The following is a 20,421-nucleotide window of genomic DNA, read 5'->3' as shown; positions in this document are numbered from 1 at the left end:
TGGTTTTACCAAGTACTCTCTCTTTGAGGAATTGCCTAGGATAATGTTATGTTGCATGTAATTGATAGGGCAAGACTAGTTTGTTTTTTTAATATATATATATATATAATTTATTTTTTGAAATACATTTGTCTCTGCCTTCCCTCCACCACTTTCCCTTGCCCCCTTCCTCCCTCCCTCCCTCAACTCTTCCCCTTTGGTTTTGTCCATGAGTCCTTGCTATATGTTCCTTGACTTTCCCCTTCCCTTCCTTAATAAGTGCTCAGTTTTCCTCTCATTTAGAATGACATGGATAACATGTTAGGCCTCGTGGAGGCCAGGCAGGAGATAATGAACAGAGTGTCAGGCATCATCAGCAAAGTCTTGGACTTCAGAAATACCCTGGACACATACGCTTACCTCTGGGTAGATGACCGGGCTGAGTTTATGAAGCATTTTCTCCTGTATGGCCAAACTGCATCATCCGAGGACATGGATGCTCATGCAAATGACGAGATCCCTGAACAACCACCAACTTTGGAACAATTCAAGGAACAGGCAAGGAAACCCTTTAGCTTTTCATGTAGTTCTTGGCTTTTGATTGAGTTGTTACAGTTTGGTTTTTTTTTTCCTAATTGTAGATTGATGTTTATGAGGCTTTGTATGTTCAGATGAGCAAGTTTGATGACTTCAGAGTGTTTGATAGTTGGTTCAAAGTGGACATGAAGCCTTTCAAAGTGAGCTTGCTAAACATTATTAAGAAATGGAGCTGGATGTTTCAGGAGCATCTTCTGAGATTTGTCATTGACAGGTAGCCTTTTGTGTTTCAGTATTTGGAATTATATCTTAACACCCAACTGCTTTCTAAAACTGAGATACTAATTTTAAGAGCATTAAAACTGCCAGTTTTATAATAGAGATAACAAGTAATGTTTAATTAGGTAAATAATGGAAATAAGATTCAGTCAGAAGTCTTATACTTCTAAATGTTTTAATGAGCTTCATTTGTGTGTGTAAATACATACATGTGTATATGATTTAATAGTCTGAATGAGCTGCAAGAATTTATAAAGGAGACCGATGCTGGACTTCAGAGAGAATTAAATGAAGGCGATCACGACGGTTTAGTTGACATCATGGGGCATCTTCTGGCTGTAAGAAGCCGCCAGAGAGCTACTGATGAACTGTTTGAGCCACTAAAAGAAACCATCACACTCTTGGAAACCTATGGCCAGAAGATGCCTGAGCAGGTCTACCTTCAGCTAGAGGTAAGTGTGATGGTAAAATAATCATAATTACCCTAAACTGAGCATCTCCTTTAGCCAAGCTCTTTACCTGTACTCTTATGACACCCTCAGAACAACCTCTCCTGTAGAGATTAATGTTTCATTTTACAGGTTAGGGATCTTAAGGTTAAAGGGGTTTCATAACCTTTTCAGGGCTACACAAGTAGTAAAGCCAATGCTCGTTCTTAACTGTTATGCCCTGCTGCCTTCTCGTTATAGGGGCTTTAGGGAATAGCCTCTCAAGTAGGTCCTCTTTTGCCATCAGTTTCACATATGAAATATATTCCAGCTCTCTTTCATTTAAAACTGTCAGCTGACAGCTGTCCTAGTCTTTGGAAGAATATCAGGGACACATTTCTAAAGAATAAGGAAAACGCAGTTTGGATGGAGACATCACCGTGTTTATGTCCTCCTTCTGCTCCCATGCCCCGGGACGACCTGGTGGCTGCTGTGCGCCACGTGATGAGCAAAGTCTTTTTAGTTATAACTGAAACCCTGGATAAAGATCTCACGGTTGAGCCTCTCTCCCCCCGCCCACTTTGAAGTTCTGTAGATAGTGTGTTTATTTACATCACCCACCAGATTCCAGGGTAGGCTTAGCTTTAACATCGCAGGTGGGAACCGTGGACACGTTATCTAAAAACTTCTGTTGAATTTTAGGTCAGTGATGAGAACACGGAACTCACACTTGGATTTGTTTCCAAGAACCGTGTGAGCCCCTCTCCCCTGCTTGCTGCAGAGCATGCAGGAAATTATCCCTGGAGACACTTCATTATTTTTATACGCTCTTCAATTTCCCGCTTTCCTTTTTTTAAAAAATTGAGGTGACAATCGCAGTTCACATAATATAAAAATAACCATTTCAAAGTGTATGACATTAAGTACATCCAGAGTGTTGTATAACCACCACCTCCATCTAGTTTCAAATCATTTTCATCACCCCAAAAAGAAACTCCATACCCATTAGTTGTTATTCCTCACCTCTCCACCTCCCGCCACCAATCCTTGGCTACTGCCAATCATTTTGTGTCTCTATGGCTTTTCTTACTCTGTTTTTAAAAAATATTTTAAAAGATTTTATTTATTTATTTTTAGGGAGAAGGGAAGGGAGGGAGAAAGAGGAAGAGAGAAATATCAGTTGGTTGCCCCTTGCATTCCCCCAGCTGAGGGTCCAGGCCCGCAATCCAGACATGTGCCCTGACCAGGAATCAAACCGTCAGCCTTTAGGTTTGCAGGAGGACACCCCGCCCACTGAGCCACACCAGTCCGGGCGGGTTTACTTATTCTAGATACTTCATATAAATGGAATTATACAGTATATGGCTTTTTGCGTTTGGCTTTTTTCACTTGGCGCATAATATGTTTGAGGCTCATTCAGGTGGTGGTATATATCACTACATTATTCCTTTTGAGGGCTGAATAATGTTCTATTGTATATATACAAACCACAATTTGTTTAGCATTTCACCTGTGGATGGACGATTGGGCTGTTTCCATCCTTTGGCTATTGTGAATAGTGCTGCTGTGAACATCGGTACACAAGTATCTGGGTTCCTGTTTTCAGTTCTTTTTGGAAACACGTAGGAGTGAAATTGCTGGGTCCTATGGTAATTCTGAGCTTAAATTTTGAGGGACCACCAAACGGTTTTCCATGTTTGCTGCCACAATTCCATTTGCATTGTTTTGTTTTGTGAGGATTAAATGCAACAGTATATTTACAGTTGTTCTCTTGACTTTACATAAAGACTAGAAAGAATTACTATATATGAATTATTAAATTTTATATAAGTATAAGCTGTTCTTTGAATTGAATCCAGTTAGATGTGGAGTGGGATGAGGATAGATACACGACAAGAACGAGTGATGATTAGAGTAGAACATACTCTTTTAAGTATTTGGTTTTGTAAAGATTCGGATATTCTTTGAGTCAGATCTTGCACCTTAAAATATATAGAGATACCAATCATAACACAAGTAATTGATGTGTGGGATTTTAGCCACAGTCTCCAGAATTGGTACTGCAAAAGTTTTACTCACTGCTTAAGGCGATGGCAGTGTTGGAAACATTAGGCTTTTCAGTATTTCAGAAGTGGGCCGTGCTTTCAGCTCTGTGTGTGCTCCTATGTTAGTAATTCAGGCTGACCGGGAGGAAGTGCAAGATTGATAGGCAGAACAAGTTGCATGTGGAGTTTAACAGTGCCCCAATTTTATTTTAATTAAAGCCGCTTGCAGTAGTTACTGTTTCTCCTTCATAATCATTAGCAGTAATAACATTTTCTAAATACTTGCCTGTGCTGCGTTCTATTTAAAAGCCCTTAGCTATGCCTGTGTTCTCACACTCTTATCTATAATATGCTCTGAGATGGATTAAATTTCTAATCTACAGATTTTGAGTCTCTTCCCTGCTAAGAAACCTTCATTGATTGCCTGTAGCCTGGGAATACTATCCGGTTTCCTTAAACGCCCACTCTCGCCCCATCCCACATCAGCACCCTTACCTCAGGGATCTCAGGGGATCTCCCCCTAATCTCCGCCTGTTAAAACCCAGTTATTCCTTTGAGCCTGAAAGTCAGTGTTACCTCCTTAAGTGGATCACATCAGTTACCGGGGCTTTGGAGATCATCTGATCTTTGATCTTCAGTGCAAACCTATTTTTATCAAGTGGAAGCTTATTTGGAATCCTCAAATATAAAGCAGCTCATAGCCGGTATAGTATAGTTGGAGAGGGTTGAAGGGCCTGAGCCACTGACGCGACCTCTCTGTGGCTTCCCTCCCATGGCTCCTGAAGGGACTTCATGTGATATTCAGGTTCCATGGGATCCACTGGAAGAGGAAAGTGAGGCTGCACAGATGAGAATGCAGAGTTTGATAAGCTAAAAGGGGGAGAACAAGATGAAGGGCAAGTCTAGAGCCCACATCTCTTGGTTCCTGGCCTGCTTTGGTATTCCTGTCATGAAACCATGTAGCTTCCCCAGCATTTAAATTCCATGACGCATAGACCTCCTGATGGAAGTTAACACATTCTGTCATGAAGAGTAATTATTGTGTGTGCCTCTCATTCACTCTGACATTATAAAACAATTTAAATCAAAGAATATGTTTTATCTTTGTCGTACTCCTGCACCACACAGATACAATTTATACTTAGCACAGTGCACTCTTCATAATTGGCAGTCACTGAGTCATTCATCAAATATTTATCCAGGGTTACAAACTAGTCTTTAGAACTCTTGATTTTTGCACTTCGGCTGCACAAGTGGAGTCCCATCACTATGGGGGGTTTCATATGACAGAACAATTTGTGTCCCAGGAGATGACCCGGAGAAACAATGCTTTCTTAATCTGGACACAAGGAATGCTTTTCAATGGCAATTATGCACAATGGCTCTGCAAAGGAAATAACTTCCTGTTGTCCTGTTTGCATTGTAGCCAGGGAGGACGCAGTGGAGTTGCTACCTCAACTATGTATTGCTTCTTTTGTCCTACATCCCATAGGAATTAACCTTCCTTTCCCTTTGTCTCTTCTTCAAAAATCCTAGTACTTTGAAATTAACCTAACCCAAGCATTCAAACTCTCCATCGAGACAGTACGCACAGAGCTTCCGGAGTGAGACAGGGGTGGAGGATGAGCTATCGAGGCACATTTTCGCCTCTGCCCAGCCAGATTCAAAGCATTTTGTTTTTCACCACTACGTTGCTAAACATGGCTCCATTTCCAGTTGTTAGAGATCAGCAAAGTCATCTCCAGAGCACTTTAATTTTTTTCCCCTCACTCAACTGCAAAACAATTTTGAAATGTGCGCTAATTTTGAAAAGATTTTTCATTAATTTGGGGATAAATCTTACACCAGAGGACAACTCTGGTTGATGCATGGAAGACACCAATCCAAGGACCCACTGGGCCAGTCTGGCCTTCAGTCTGGCTCAAAACCTTTTAGTCACTTTCATCTTTTTCGAGATCAGCTCCTTCTCTTATATAAGAATGAGGAGATGTCATGGGTTAGTGTAGAGACTAGAATTATTTAACCCTATGGGGTTGATCTGTTTGAGCACTGAAGTAATTTCCCAATGACACCCGTGTTTTCACAGGAATTACCTGAAAGATGGGAAACTACCAAAAAGATGGCAGCAACTGTCCGACATGAAGTTTCACCTCTCCAAAATGCAGAAGTCACTCTTATAAGGAAAAAATGTATTTTATTCGATGTAAGTGAGCTACCAAGTTTTGTTTTTGTTTTTTTCTCCCCAGAGAAAGATTTTACAAGGTTTATGGAAGCTATTTGTCTGAGACTCACTTTCATTTTTCTCCCCTGCCCTGATTAGGGGAAGCAGGCCGAGTTCAGAGAGAGATTCAGGCGTTGTGCTCCTTTTGGTTTTCATGCAGAAAGTCCATACCGAGTGCTTGATAAGGTAATGCTGCTATCAGTTATCTTATGTGTGTTACAGTAGCTGTTTTAGAAAGTAAGTTTAGACCCCGAGATACCGCTGTATTTTGCCTCAGTTTTGCAGTTAGTTATAGGAGTTCAGAAATAACTATTTAAAACACCATTATAAACAATTTTCCCCAAGTAAATTTATTGCTTTCAATCATGTCTCTCAAAACCACTATCATTGTCAAAGTAATCACACTAGTGAAAGTTACAACTACTGTTATTTTTAAGCACTTACTACATATATATATATATATATATATATATGTATGTCAAGAACTCTGCTAAGCGTACTACTACTTATATTATTTTTTCAGTTCTTGCCTTTTTCCTGTGATGTAGTTTCTGCTGTAATTGGCAGATACTTGGTTCTGTCCCAAACATCCATGGAGACCTTTGGTCCATGCCAAAGGTCCTTAAAATTTGGCCCTGTCCCAAACGTGCATCGTTAATGTAAATCCTGCTCTGCTGCAAGATTCGAACCCCAACCCATCTACCTAACCCCGTGTGCCAGGACCAGCTCAGCTACCAAGGCAAGGAGGGTTATCATTGGCAAAACAGCCACAACACAATTATTGGACCGAGAAAACATGAAGGTATTTTTTTAACACATTAATCCTGTAAACCAAACATATAAATAAATATTATGGACTCTTTGGATCCTGGGCCACTTTCTAAGGAATATTTCCTACGTGTGGATGTTAGACAGGACCAAGTGTCCTGCGGGGTCTATTATTACTATCTTATTTTTCAGGAAAAAAAATCATGTATAATTAACTTGTTGGAAATTGTAGTTAGTAAGTGATACAACTAATATTAAAATTCTAGTTGATTTTTTAATCAGAAATTTTACTATTTTTACTATTTCTGATTTTCTTAAAAAATAAGAAATATATTTCCCGTGTGAATTTTGCCAGTAAGGAACTCCATAACTTATTTTTAACTCTGAATACAAATATAACTGTGTCATTCAATCCGAGTTTATAATGAACTGCTTTATTATGGTTGAGTATAGGAATGAATAAAATGGGCAAATAATCCAAAATGGGTGAAGTATTCCTGTGAGTCTTGAAAAAATGTTTTAAACTTTTATTAGAAAAATAATATCTTCTGTTTCTTTAGAAATTCTTAACCTCCTAGCCACAATGAGAAAATGACTTTGCGACCTATAGGTCTAAGAGCTGGGAGTCTTTCTAGGTCCTTCCTGAAGGCTGCCATTCTAATTTTATTTCCTGCTGGAGACAGGCTTTACTCGTTAGATGGGTGTAAAGCTTGCCTCTGACAGCTGTTACTGCTCTCTCCAAATTTTGGGTTGAATTTAGTTTTAGCTGCTTAAAACACATTCAGAAAACACCATTCTGTAGCATAAGGTCTTCTCTTTCTCTTGACTGAAGAAAAGTGGTTAATATAGTCACTGGAAAGGGAATAGGTTAGCATATATTAATAGAGTTGTGGTTTTTTAAACACAAAACTAATTTTCAGGTGATTTGAACAGATTGCGAATAGGGGGACATTTTTATTGGACTAACCAATGTGCTCTGTGTAAATATTTACTACAGTTATTTATTGAGTCCTACACTTGAGTGTTGTACTGTAATAACATATCATAACATATTTAAAAGTCAGAGATATTTATCCTTGTGTCTGTAGAATGTGTTGAGGGATATTTTGTATATAGTAAGGCTGGGTTACATTGATCTTGAAACTATTTTCTTGTGTGTGTGTTCAGTGTGCATATTTAATGATTATCTAACTGGATTCAACCAAGGGCATGTATGTCCTTTGTCCTGGGCTGGAGCGGGTGACCTTAGTATTCAAGGCAGCTTGGAAGTGGTACAGTGCATCTCTCCTTACAGAATGGGTTCCTTGGTGAACTTATATGTTATTGTTTCTGCCATAGCCAAAGGTACAGTAGACACTTGAATTAACATAACTTGGTATATATTTCTAGGAATAATTGAATTAGTATAAATAATAGGAAAGTTGATTAAAAATAAAGGGCTAGTGGCTTTGGGGAGTATGATTGACTAGACATTTTGAAAATCCCTCTTTTGTAAAACAAATGCTGAAACATGTTCACAAATGTGCAATTTTAAATCTATTGCTGAGTCATCCACACCAACCCCGCCCCCCGCCCCGCCCTGTTCCTCACCTCCCCGCCTCCCGCAACCCCCGCCAAACAAGAACTCTCTAAAGGGCAGGGAAAAAAATAGAGTGCAGAATGGAAAGCAGAAGCATCGAAGTCTGTGGTGCTGTTTGGGGCCCATGCAAGTATCAGATGTCTAGAACTTTGTGATTACCCCTTTCTGGGGAAAGCAAATTGTCTCAGGAGGTGACACCCTCAGTGAAAGGGTGGGCTAGGAGAAACCTGCAGCCTGCAACGGGAACCTCTGAGTTTGCCTGCCAGTCCTTGCTGAGGCTGAGAGTAGGGGGAAAAAAGGGAGGAGAAGGAAAGGATCCTCTGGAATTTGTAAACATAGGACTGTTTTCATAAGGATTATAGTTCAATTTTATACTGCCTCTATGATTAAGGAATTTCCACACCAGGAAATGGAAGTGGATTCAAGTAGCTCTTCTGAGTAGAACTAAATCCAAGTCTTCTCCAGAAAAAAGTGCTCTTATTCTAGTCTTCTCAGAGGTCCAACAAATCAGTCAAATATGAGTTTACAAGAAAACAATCAATGAACACACCATCATCCATAAGAACCAACAGAAGGAGCAAACTAGAGATATAGATTCATATAAAATGTCAGATATTAGAAGACATTTATTAAGGAAATAAAAGATAACATTGAAAAATGAGCCAGGTTCTCAGTTTTGAGACTATCAATTATGATCATCTGAATTTGGGAGAAAGAGCCAGAAACTTATAAAAATGAAAAATATAATTATTTTTAAAAAACTCAGCAGATGGGTTAGAGAGCTAGTTAATGCTGAAAAGAGAATTAGTTAAATGCAAATGACATTGGAGGAAATCACATAGTAGGCAGGACATAGATGTAGGGGGATGGAAAACAAAAGAGATTTAGAGACACAGAGTAAGAAGTTAGAATTATGTCTAACTCTTCTATTCAGACTTTCTGGAAGAGAATAAACAGAATATTAGATGGGCAGTAGTTAGAAGTATAATAGCTGAGATTTTCCTAGGACTCATCAAAGCATGAATCAATAGATTCGGGAAACTCACTGAATCCCAACCAGGATAAATAGAAAGTCAACATTTAGACACATCACAATAAACTACAGAATACCAGTGACCTTATGCTTTGCGGGACAATGCCTGACCAACTGAGCCACCACACGCCAGGGCAAAATTTTTCTTTTTGAGTCATAGTTGTTAATATTGCCATAAACAGAGCTGAAGAACTGTGTAGGCTTCTTCTCTCTCTGGCAGGTCATTGGATGTGTGTGTGTGTGTGTGTGTGTGTGTGTGTGTTTTATCTCTCCTTATGTGTGTGTGTGTGTGTTTAATCTCTCCTTATGTATATGTGTGTGTGTGTGTGTGTGTGTGTGTGTGTGTGTGTGTGTTTTCTCTCTCTCCTTAGGCAAACCAAGAGCTTGAGGCGTTAGAGGAAGAAATGTTACAGATGCAAGACTCGACCCATCTTTTTGAGGTGGCTCTTCCAGAGTACAAACACATGAAGCAGTGTCGCAGAGAAATAAAATTGCTCAAGGGACTCTGGGATGTCATTGTCTATGTTAAAGTAAGACACTGCTTTTTGAAAGCATGCTTTTTTCCTTTTAGCAGTTCTTTTGTATACATATGCAGCTTTTTGTGTGTATATCATTCTGTTTGGGTTTTATGTCTTAAAATAGGTGAACATTATATTTCCCTCCCCCCCAGAATTAGAATTCATACATCTGTGTTAGAAGATCCTCTGAATAACTGTTATTTTGTTTTTGGTTCTAAATGAAACTGTGTGTAATAAGTTGACTGCTTCACATTTTGGGGGGGGATTATGTTGATATAAATAAAAATTAATATATAAATGCACATTACACATATAGGGTGACCTGTTTATACAAATTCATGTACACACCCATGCTTATACTTACGTGTATGTGCATATATAAATCAACCTAGCTAAAAATTAATTTGTTGTTAATTAAGTTCAGACTTAAATGTAAAAATAAATTGTAGGGAACTAGGCATATTGCAGTGTGGATCATACATAATTTTTCACGAAGTTAGTCGAAAGCCATATAGAAATATATCACAAGACATAGGATATAGTCAAGAAGTTAATGAAAGTTTTATTTGTAATGGATTAAGATACTTATGAAAGCTTATTTTATGTTATATTTAGAATAATGAAAATCTGATCTATTTAATGGTCATATACTTATTCAATTCATTCAAAGTACTCAGGACTAAATGATAATGATGATGTGTATATGGAATTTGTCATTGCTACTAGAAATTAATATATCATAATGTTTTAGCTTTAAGTTTGACGTGTCCTGACAACTTATTTGTTTTTATGATAGGAAGTTTTGACAAGTGCAATTAATACTTAAATAATTGACCTTTCGCTGGATGACAGAGCCACTGTGTATCATCAGTTTATATATTTTGCTGTGGAGACTTGCTTTCACCAAATGTTGTTGACACTTTTATCTGCTTGTACGTTTTCAGAGAAGCATTGATAATTGGACTAAAACCCAGTGGAGACAGATTAATGTGGAACAGATGGATGTAGAACTCAGAAGGTTTGCCAAGGCAAGTTCCATAACTGTCGATTACAATAATTTATCTTCCGCAGCACCACCTCCTTCCATCTTCCCTAACCTAGTATCTGGGGCGTTGGGCCGCATGTCCTTATTTACTTCACACAGGATGATATGAGGAAGTATTTTTTTTTCACTCTCAGCCAGTTGCACTTTTAATTAAGCCTGCCTTTCTGTGAATGAGTGGAGAAAAGCATATTAGGGCTAATGAATTTATGAGTAGCCACTGTAATTATGAGTTTCCTAAAGCTGTCTAGAATGGACAGTGTTCAGATTAAGAGTATTAGGGCTGAGGAGACTTCTGGTCAAGATGGAGGCGTAGGTAGACAGGCTTCACCTCCTCATGCAACCACAGAGAGAATTACAACTACACCTCAAAACAAATAACACCTAGAACTGTCAGAATATCAAATTGTATGGAAGTCCGACAACCAAGCATTTAAAAAGCCACAGTCATCCAGATGGATAGGAGGGGTGGAGATGTGAAGATGGGTGGAGAGGTGAGGAGACATGGCTTGGTGCAGGGAGGCAGTGGTGGCAGCTAAACGGGCAGTCCCACATTCATGTGCGGTGGATAAAAATTGGGAGGGATTCCTTGGGAGCAAGTGATCCCGGCTCCAGGCTAGACCACACAGCCCAGGGTTCCAGTGGCGGGAAGGTAAATCCCCGTAATTTCTGGCTGTAAAAACCAGTGAGTATTGGGGCAGCAGAGGAAACTGCTCGATTTTCAGGAGACTCCATTTAAAGGGCCCACATAGTCTTAGAATATATGCTAACACACCAACACTGGGATTCTGCACCAGGGCAACAGCTGAAAGGGCACCAGTCACATACGAGGAGCAGATGAAGTGACTGGAAATGGGGCAAGTGCTAGGCGAACCTCCAAAGGCCAGGCAGCAGCACTGTCCCCTCTCCAAGCCCTCCCCCTGTGCAGAGCCACAAAGCAGGGAAGTGGGGTGCCCCACCCTGGCAATTACCTGAGGAGCCGCCACGCACAATTTACAGGTGCCTTTTCTACAATAGGCCATGCTACTGAGATGGAGTCAAAGCAGCTCTACCAGATACACAGAAACAAACACAGGGAGCTGCTAAATTGAGGAGACAAAGAAATATGACCCAAATGAAAGAACAGAACAAAACCCCAGAAAAAGAACTAAATGAAACGGAGATAACCAGCCTATCAGATGCAGAGTTCGAAACACTAGTGATTAGGATGCTCAAAGAACTCATTGAGTATAGCAACGACATAAAGGAAGAAATGAAGTTTACACTAAGTAAATTTAAGGAAAGTCTACAGGGAACCAATGGTGAAGGCAAGGAAGCTGGGATTCAAGTCAATGATTTGGAATATAGGAATAAATAAGCATTCGACCAGAATAGCAAGAAGAAACAAGAATTTAAAAAAAAAAATGAGGATAGTATAAGAGACCTCTGGGACGTCTCCAGACATACCAACATCTGAATCATAAGCGTGCCAGAAGGAGAAGATATAGAGCAAGAAATTGAAAACTTATTTGAAAAAATAATGAAAGAGAGCTTCCCTAATTTAGTGAAAGAAATAGACATATAAGTCCAAGAAGTACAGAGAGCCTCGAACAAGTTGGACCCAAAGAGCACCATACCAAGACACATCATAATTAAAATGCCAAAAGTTAAAGAGAGAATCTTAAAAGCAGCAAGAGAAAGGCAGAGAGTTAGTTACAAAGGAGTTAACCATAAGACTGTCAGCTGATTTCTCAAAAGAAACTTTACAGGCTAGAAAGGACTGGCAAGAAGTATTCAAAGTGATGAAAAGAAGGACCTACCACCTAGATTATTCTATCCAACAAAGCTATCATTTAAAATGGAAGGGCAGATAAAGTGCTTCCTAGGCAAGGTAAAGCTAAAGGAAAGCTTGGTTCATCATCACTAAGCCATTATTACATGAAATGTTAAAGGGACTTATTTAAGAAAAAGAAGATCAAAACTATGAACAATTAAAAGGGCAATAAATTCACAACTGTCAACAATTGAATCAAAAAAACAAACTAAGCAAACAAATGGAACAAAAACAGAATCACATATATGGAGATCATTTGGAGGGTTATCAGTTGAGGTGAGGGGAAGAATGGGGGAAAAGGTGCAGGGATTAAGCATAATTGGTAGATACAAAATAGAGGGATGTCAAGAGTAGTATAGGAAATGGAGAAGCCAAAGAATTTATATACACAGACATGAACTGCAAGGAGGGGAATGCTGGAGGGAAGAGGATACTGGGTAGAGAGAGGGAAAGGGGAAAAAATTGGGGAAACTGTAATAACATAATCAATAAAATATATTTTTTTAAAAAGAGTACTAGGACTGAGAAGTTAGGCTTATGAAAGCTTTTGAATTCTTAGCAACCATGAGCATTTTGTGTTATAAAAAATACCTTTTGGTTCCAGAATTTGGGGTGACTAATTGGAGTCTTCCACTTGTAGATTTTTGTGGAGTACTCTGATTTTTGTTTGTATTATTGATTCCTCCAGTGTTTCAAATAGGGGAAATGATAAAATGTGTAGTTATATCTGGGCACTTTTTTTTTTTTTTCACTTTTCTTTAGGAAATCTGGGCACTAGACAAGGAAGTGCGTGTCTGGGGTGCGTACGCAGGCCTGGAGGGCGCTGTGAAGGACATGACCGCTCTCCTGAGGGCTGTCGCAGAGTTACAGAGCCCGGCCCTCAGGGACAGGCACTGGCACCGGCTCATGAAGACCATTGGGGTCAGTTTCCTGGGTCTTGTTAATTGAGTGCTTTTGTGACTGTGAAGTGTTAGTCCTTGGTTTACATTATTTATTGGGGAGGAAGTGGGATTTGTGAACTTGTGTCTGGCCAAATGGGAGGGGTCAAACTCCCTGGGACAGGACAAATAGACTGCACGTGCCAAGGTCCTTGTTTTAGCCCTCCGATATTAACTGAACGTGTTCCCCAAAATTCACTTGTTGAAGCCTTCATTTCCAATGTGGTGGTATTTGAAACTGGGGCCTTTGGGAGATAATTAGGTCCTGAAGTGGAGCCCTCATAAATGGGATTAGTGCCCTAAAGGGAAAGAGCTTTTTATTCTCTGCCATGTGAGGATGTAACAAGAAGACAGACATCTATAAGCCAAGAGGAGGGCCTTCACCAAGAACCTGACCATGCTGGCACCTTGAACTTGGACTTCCAACCTCTAGAACAGTGAGAAATAAGTGTTTGTTATTTAAACCACCTAATCTGTGGTATTCTGTCATAGCAGCCTAAACTGACTAAGATACCCTGCTTTTATCTCTCACTGGCTGTGTAACCGCAAACAAGACACATAACCTCTCTATTTTGAATTTTGCTTTTTATTAACAAAATGAAAGGAATGCTGTCTGCTCTCACACATCAGAGGATCTTGTAAGGATCAAATAAGAGGATGTAAAGGCATTTTATAAAGCACAACATAGCTGCACAGAATCTTCCTTATTTTAGAGAGGATCAGAGGGCATGGAAATGAATTTAGGGAGACAGGGAATTCTGAAATTGTGATGCCTACTCCCCCCTCCCCCCGCCACAATTCATTTAGTAACGGTATCTTTTCTGATAGCCTTTTTGTTGGTTTTGATTTTATTGCAATATCTAAAATGGTTTCTCATGTATCCATGCCACTCAAGCTTACATTTTCTTGTCTTTCTGCATCTTTTAAGAGCAAACATACCAACCTTACACCTTATTTTTTAAGGAAAGGTGACCTATTTGAATTTAAAATATATGAAAGGCAGCCTGGTATGTTTGTTTTCTCCTTGGGCAAATCTAGACCTAGAGGGAGTCATTGTGTGAAAGGCTTAGGATTTGAGGAGAGAGCTTGCAGAGTTTCCCGATGAGTGGAAACTAGGCCTCGTTGTTCCAGCCCCGACACTTAGTAACTCTGGGGTCATGGCAACTTATCTACTCTCCAGACCTCAGTCGCCTCTTCTGCAGAATGAACATAATGCATAGTGCATCCCATGCAGAATTGGTGAACATATTGGAGAGGAGACCCAGTAAGCAGTAAGTGCTCCATAAATGATCCCCGAAGCTATTACCTGGCAAAGTCATTTAGATATTTAGATTTTACAACTGATAGACAGGTTCATTCAGAATAACCTTGGTGATGTCTCCCAATACGTGATAGACTATGGGCCCTGCTCCCCCGTCACATTTCCTCCGATGATGTTTCTTCTCACTATAGTCTCTTGCCTGTGTCGTGCCTTTCTACAAGCTAGAAAAATGTACTTTCCCTGGCAGACAATTTAGAAAAAGGCACCTTCCTCCAGGCTGTCCCAGAGCATCAGAGCAGTGACTAAATTCAACCCCCACTTGTCACCTGGGCTGGGCGTTCATGTTCAGTGCACAAACTGTAAGACTAACCAGCGTGGCCCCATTCCGTATTCCTGCCCATTCTTTCTTCAGGGCAGACCTGGGCCCCTGGGCCCATCAGCTGTGGAGCGAGGCCAAAAGTGACACAAAGATAGGGTGACTGGCTCCCCTGGCTTGCCTAAGATTTTTCAGATTTTAACACTGAAAGTCCCACATTCTGGGAACCCCTCAGGTCTGGGCAAATGGGGATGTTTCATTCCCTTTTTCAGAGACTGGTGATGAGTGTGGAAGGGTGGGGAGAGCTAGCTCCCAAGAAGCAGGGACTGGATTTTCTTAGCAGGAGCAGGGAAGGAAGTAGTTTTCCTGCAATCGTGTGGCTGGGTCAGCTCTTCATTTGCAAGAGACACGGATAACTCTGGCCACTTTGGAAGAGCTCAGAGCTGCTTAGCAAACATAGGGGTGAGTGGGGGGCATCCACAAGATGATGAAAAAATATATGTGAGTTGTATTTTTCACATGACAAATATGACTAATGACACTAAGAGTGACAATATATTTCCCCCCCAAGGAACTATGATTAAATTAGTGATAAAACTAGGTTAAATCGGGGAAGCAACTGGGAATTATGTTCAGTGAATAGAATACTTTACGAGGAAAAGACAAATGAGCTACTACCTGATTCCTGGGATTTCACCCAAATTATAATAAATGAACATAGTGAGTCTCTTTAAAAAATGGGTTTTGTGGGTAAAGGAGATAAGGAATGAACTGACAGGGGAAGGCTATGAAACAGAAGAAAGTAGTGTAGCATGGGCGTGACCTAAACCTTGGCCCCGGCTTCTGGTGGCTGATGCCTTAGTCACTGGGAGTTAAAAAGCAATGTCTTTGTCCTCAACTTTCAGAACTAGAGGTGTGCTCAGCAGCTGACTAGCGTATATTTAGCTATGAATCATTCCTCTGGCCATTAGGTAAAAGGATCCATTATGTGGAATATAAATCCTGCCCCTTTTTCTTCCTCATAAGGTCAACTTTTCAATAAATGAAGCCACAACTTTGGCAGACTTACTGGCCTTGCGGTTACACCGAGTGGAAGATGATGTTCGGAGCATTGTGGACAAAGCCGTGAAGGAACTGGGGACTGAAAAGGTGATGTCCTTGGGCTGTCTCGTTCACACTAGGACAGTTCTGTGCCTTAGCACATCAGCAGACTCAGGGAGAAGTCCTCGTGCCCTGGTTGAGTGGAGACATGCGTCCCAACGAGTCTTCTGCTGCTAATTAGTGTGTGACTTGGGCAGAAAATAGAATTATTTTTGAGCCAGAGGAAATATGTAGAATGAGAGGGTTGACCCCGTTGATGATGATCATGATGATGATAATGATACAAGAAAACACTTACATATCATTTACTTTGTGGCAAGCCCTGCTCCGAACGTTTTATTTAAATTAATTCATTCAATTCTCTGAGAGAGGTGATATTATTATTAGTCCTATTTTACTGGTGAGAAAACTGAGGTAGAGAGAGGTAATTAACTTACGCAGGTTCACACAGAGGCCGCGGGATTCACATTCGGGTACTCTGAGCAACCCCTGTCTCCTGCTGGCTCATTTGTAAATCTGATCCGTCAGACCTTTAGATAACCACTTCGGGCCCTTCCTGCTGTGGCATCCTGTTTCAGTGATGGGTGGAAAAGTCATATTTGGTAGAAATCGGATACTGGTGTAATGCTTGTTCCTTCATGTGGTGTAATTAATTCTGTAAATCTTATCATCATGTATTATTTGAAGGAATAAAAATTGAGACCAATAATATTTGCTGTCAATCACTTTGTTTTTCAAAAATTTTAAAAATTTTAAAAATTCATGATGATAGACTAGATATAGGTTGTAAGTTAAACTTTTAGACACATAACTTATTACTGTTTGTGTCTAGGTTATAACTGAAATCAGTCTGACCTGGGCGTCCATGGAGTTCTCTTATGAAGTTCACTATCGGACAGGCGTTCCATTATTAAAGTCTGATGAACAACTTTTTGAAACTCTAGAGCACAACCAAGTAAGATGCATATTTTTATTACTGATTTTTTCTTTTAAGTCATGGTTTTAGACTTTTCCCAAGTTTCAATATTATTTATTCATTTCTTGGGCATCTGCTTGTACCGGGCTCCAGGCATGGTACCATTTGGGATCAAAAGATATGAACACTTGTTCTCAAAGAATTTGCACCTGAGTGAGGAGATGGACAGAGGGCTCCAAGGGGTCTAAGAAGAGACAGAGAGGCTCTGTGATGGGGAGGGTGGGGGACACTTATGTGAAGGAGGAACGTCAAACCCAGAGCTGAGCCAGACGTTCAGTGTAGCACAGGGGGCTGAGGCGGCATTGTTGGTGTCTCAATTATTGATAAGCTAGATGATGAAAGTGAAGAAGATGCGCAGCAGAGAGTAGAGCTTTGGAAAAGGCTGCATTTGGTGAACAATACAAGACATGTAGGAGGGAGGGAGGGAGAGAGAGAGAGAGAGATCAGAGAAATAGTGGAAAAAGAGACAGCAATATCATAGAAACCACGGAATAAATTTCTCCCCCAAACAAGTCAGAAGTTCAAGGAAACAGCCAAAGTGTCCATTGACAGGTAAAAGTATGAAGAAAATGTGTGGTGTGTATAATGGAATATTGTTCAGCATAAAAGAAAATTCTGCCTTCGTGACAACATGGATGGCCTTTGAGGTATTATGCTGAGTGGAATAAGTCAGACTCAGAAAGACAAGTGCTGTATGATCTCTCTTATACGTGGAATTGAAAAAAAGCTGACACAGTAACAGAGTAGAATGGTGGTTGCCAGGGGCTGGAGAACGAGGGAAATGGGAAGATGTTGGTCCAAGAGCACAGACATCAAGGTAGGAAGTGAATAATTCTGGGGATCTACTGTACGGCATGGTGACGGTAGTTAGCAATCCTGTATTATCTACTTGACAGGAGAATGAGAAGAGGCCATTCCATTCGCTGACTTTCTGAGATTTCAGTCAGAGAATGGTCAGGAGGGCCGGCCAGACTGCAGGGCGGTAGCGGGAAAGCGAGCCTGGCATGTCAAGTGTTGCGAAGTTTGGTCATAAACTGAACCAGGAGGAAAATGGAAGCTTGAGGGCTTAGGGAGCTGGAGGGAAGGTAGTTTTATTTTTTCAATACTGGGGGGGAAAAAAAATCCACAGCCTGGAAATGATTAATAGGCGAGGACCCGGGGGAGAGTGAGAAAGGATGAAGAATAAAGTTCGTTGAAGCCGCAGCCCAGCGCGCTGAATTTTTTTCTGCTCACACAGAGATATATGGTCATCGTGTAGAAGACATATTAAATGCAGTTGCTTACGGTTATCTTTTTTCTTTTGGAAAAAATGTTAACATGAATATTTAAGGCCATTAATTCACTCATTTAGCAAATACTTATTGAATACCTGTTCCATATAATGCATGCTAGGTCCTAGGGCTTCAGCAGTAAAATGAATGGTATGTCAGAGGAGAGTGGGGTTGGGGGCTGGGTGAAAAAGGGGAAGGGATTAAGACATATAAATTGGTAGTTACAGAATAGCCACAGGGATGTGAAGTACAGCACAGGGAATATATCAGTAATACTGTAATAACTGTGTGTGGTGCCAGGTGGGTACTTGAAACATCGGGGGGGCCACTCTGCAAAGTACATGATTTTCTAACCGCTATGCTGTGTCCCCAAAACTAATACAGGATAATACTGAGTATCAACTGTAATTGAAAAATAAATAAATTAAAGAATAGGCAGCTTCTCTCTCCTGGTACTTAGCAGTCTACCAATTTAGCTCCTATTTAAAATTCTTTGCCTTTCTTTTAGGTTCAGTTGCAGACTCTGCTTCAAAGCAAGTATGTGGAGTACTTCATCGAGCAAGTCTTAAGCTGGCAAAATAAATTAAACACAGCAGACTCAGTCATCTTTACATGGATGGAAGTCCAGCGAACTTGGTCTCACCTGGAAAGCATCTTTGTCTGTTCAGAAGATATTCGAATCCAACTTGTGAAGGATGCTAGAAGATTCGATGGAGTAGATGCTGAATTTAAGGTTCGAAGGCAACAGGCTGCTTTCTATCTTAGCGGCATTTCCTAAACAATATGAAAATCTTGTAAAGAAACATGATTTGGGGTATTTATAAAAATATAATTTTGCATTTCAGGAAGTAGGCTGTCAGATAGTTTTTTTCTGTGAAGAATCAGACAGTAAATATTTTAAAATTGAGAGAGAGAGGAAGAGAGAGCAAGAGAGCAAGAAAAAGAGATAGAAAAACATCTCTTTGTTGTTCCACTTATTTATGCATTCATTGGTTGTTTCTTATATATGCCCTGACTGGGGATTGAACCCACAACCCTGGTGTATCAGGACGGCACTCTAACCAACTGACCTACCTGGCCAGGGCCAGATAGTAAATATTTTAGGCTTTGCTGTGTTTTGTTGTCTCTGGGACAGCTATTCAGTGCTGCAGTTGGGTTTTGGAGGAAAGGGTAGACACTACATAAATTAGTGTGGCTGCACGCTTAATAAAACTTCATGTATACACTGTGAAGTTTGAATTTAATTTAATTTTTGTGTGTTAAAAATATGCCTACTTTGATTATTTTCCCCCAACCACTTAAAAATGTAAAAAACATTCTTAACTTTGGGCCGTATGAAAACAGGCAGCGGGCCAGGTATTTCCCGAAGGCCATAGACTGCCTGTCCCTGCAGTAAGGCAGAGTGGACAGATTCATCTTCATTAAGTGAAGACTGAGGAGGGGAAGTCAGTAACAAGGGAATGCTACCTGTTATTTGTTTGTTTCACAAAAGCCACCAAGAACACGTAGAGATGTACGCATGGTAATGATGAATGGTTTGAGAGACTTTCACCAAAGAATAAAGGCAATTAAGTATTTTTCTTCTTCCCACTTGAGGCAGGACACCCAAAGGAATTGTATTTTGTTTAACTTTTAAGGAGGAAAGAATAGACAGTTTCATATTCGTCTCATTTTCATATCTGAATGTATTCCTTAAGATTCTAAGTTCTCTCTCCCCCTTTATTCTTTTTAATTATTTGATTTAGAGAAGAGAAATTCTCTGTGGATCCAGAATGCTGGTAATGTCCATTGAATTTATTTTGACAAAAACTGTGTGATTATACTTTGGTTTTGATTATTTATCTAAAAGTTTAAAAGCAAAAGTGAGTAGACATTGTATCAGAAGTCTCTTTAACCTTGCTCTCTCATTGTTTGTTTTTCATTTTTTAGTTTTTAATTTTAACATTTGAGTGTTCTTTATTTCCAAAATGGATGAAAAATTTAGACCAGTAATTCTAATATCAATGGCTCCATATTGTACTTTCACACAGGAGTTAATGTTCAAGACGGCTAAAATAAAAAATGTTTTAGAAGCAACATGTGAACCTAATCTCTATGACAAACTTAAAGATTTACAGTGCAGGTGAGAACAAAACTATAACATGATCGATTTGTTATAATTCTATGAGATTTCTTTCAAGTTCCTAATAATATTTGAGATCATGTTATTGTAGGTACAACCTCTACTTTTAAATTGTTTTGTAATTTTGCTTATAGTTGTCTAGTTGCCTTGTATATATTAGGTGGTATATATGTTCTGTGAGTTAATGTCAATAA

At 39.9% G+C, this 20,421-nt stretch overlaps 1 protein-coding gene across 2 annotated transcripts in view; it reads left to right on the top strand.

The window, feature by feature from the left end:
* Window positions 1–20,421, top strand: part of DNAH11 (dynein axonemal heavy chain 11) — a 251,134-nt gene that overhangs the window by 43,436 nt on the left and 187,277 nt on the right. For both annotated transcript variants that reach the window (XM_054564603.1, XM_054564601.1), the window contains exons 16-27: window positions 283–537; window positions 621–790; window positions 1,025–1,247; window positions 5,355–5,471; window positions 5,589–5,675; window positions 9,241–9,399; window positions 10,332–10,415; window positions 13,005–13,163; window positions 15,784–15,906; window positions 16,691–16,813; window positions 18,614–18,838; window positions 20,136–20,227. In XM_054564603.1, coding sequence (XP_054420578.1) covers window positions 283–537; window positions 621–790; window positions 1,025–1,247; window positions 5,355–5,471; window positions 5,589–5,675; window positions 9,241–9,399; window positions 10,332–10,415; window positions 13,005–13,163; window positions 15,784–15,906; window positions 16,691–16,813; window positions 18,614–18,838; window positions 20,136–20,227 — 1,817 coding nt within the window. The remainder of the gene's footprint in view (window positions 1–282; window positions 538–620; window positions 791–1,024; window positions 1,248–5,354; window positions 5,472–5,588; window positions 5,676–9,240; window positions 9,400–10,331; window positions 10,416–13,004; window positions 13,164–15,783; window positions 15,907–16,690; window positions 16,814–18,613; window positions 18,839–20,135; window positions 20,228–20,421) is intronic.

This window comes from Pteronotus mesoamericanus, unplaced genomic scaffold (assembly GCF_021234165.1).
Source record: "Pteronotus mesoamericanus isolate MK-2021 breed Mesoamerican mustached bat unplaced genomic scaffold, CSHL_Meso_final scaffold_85, whole genome shotgun sequence".
In the NCBI taxonomy this organism is placed as follows: domain Eukaryota; kingdom Metazoa; phylum Chordata; class Mammalia; order Chiroptera; family Mormoopidae; genus Pteronotus; species Pteronotus mesoamericanus.
Note: the sequence above shows the minus strand (reverse complement) of the source record. Positions and strands in the feature narration are given on the sequence as shown.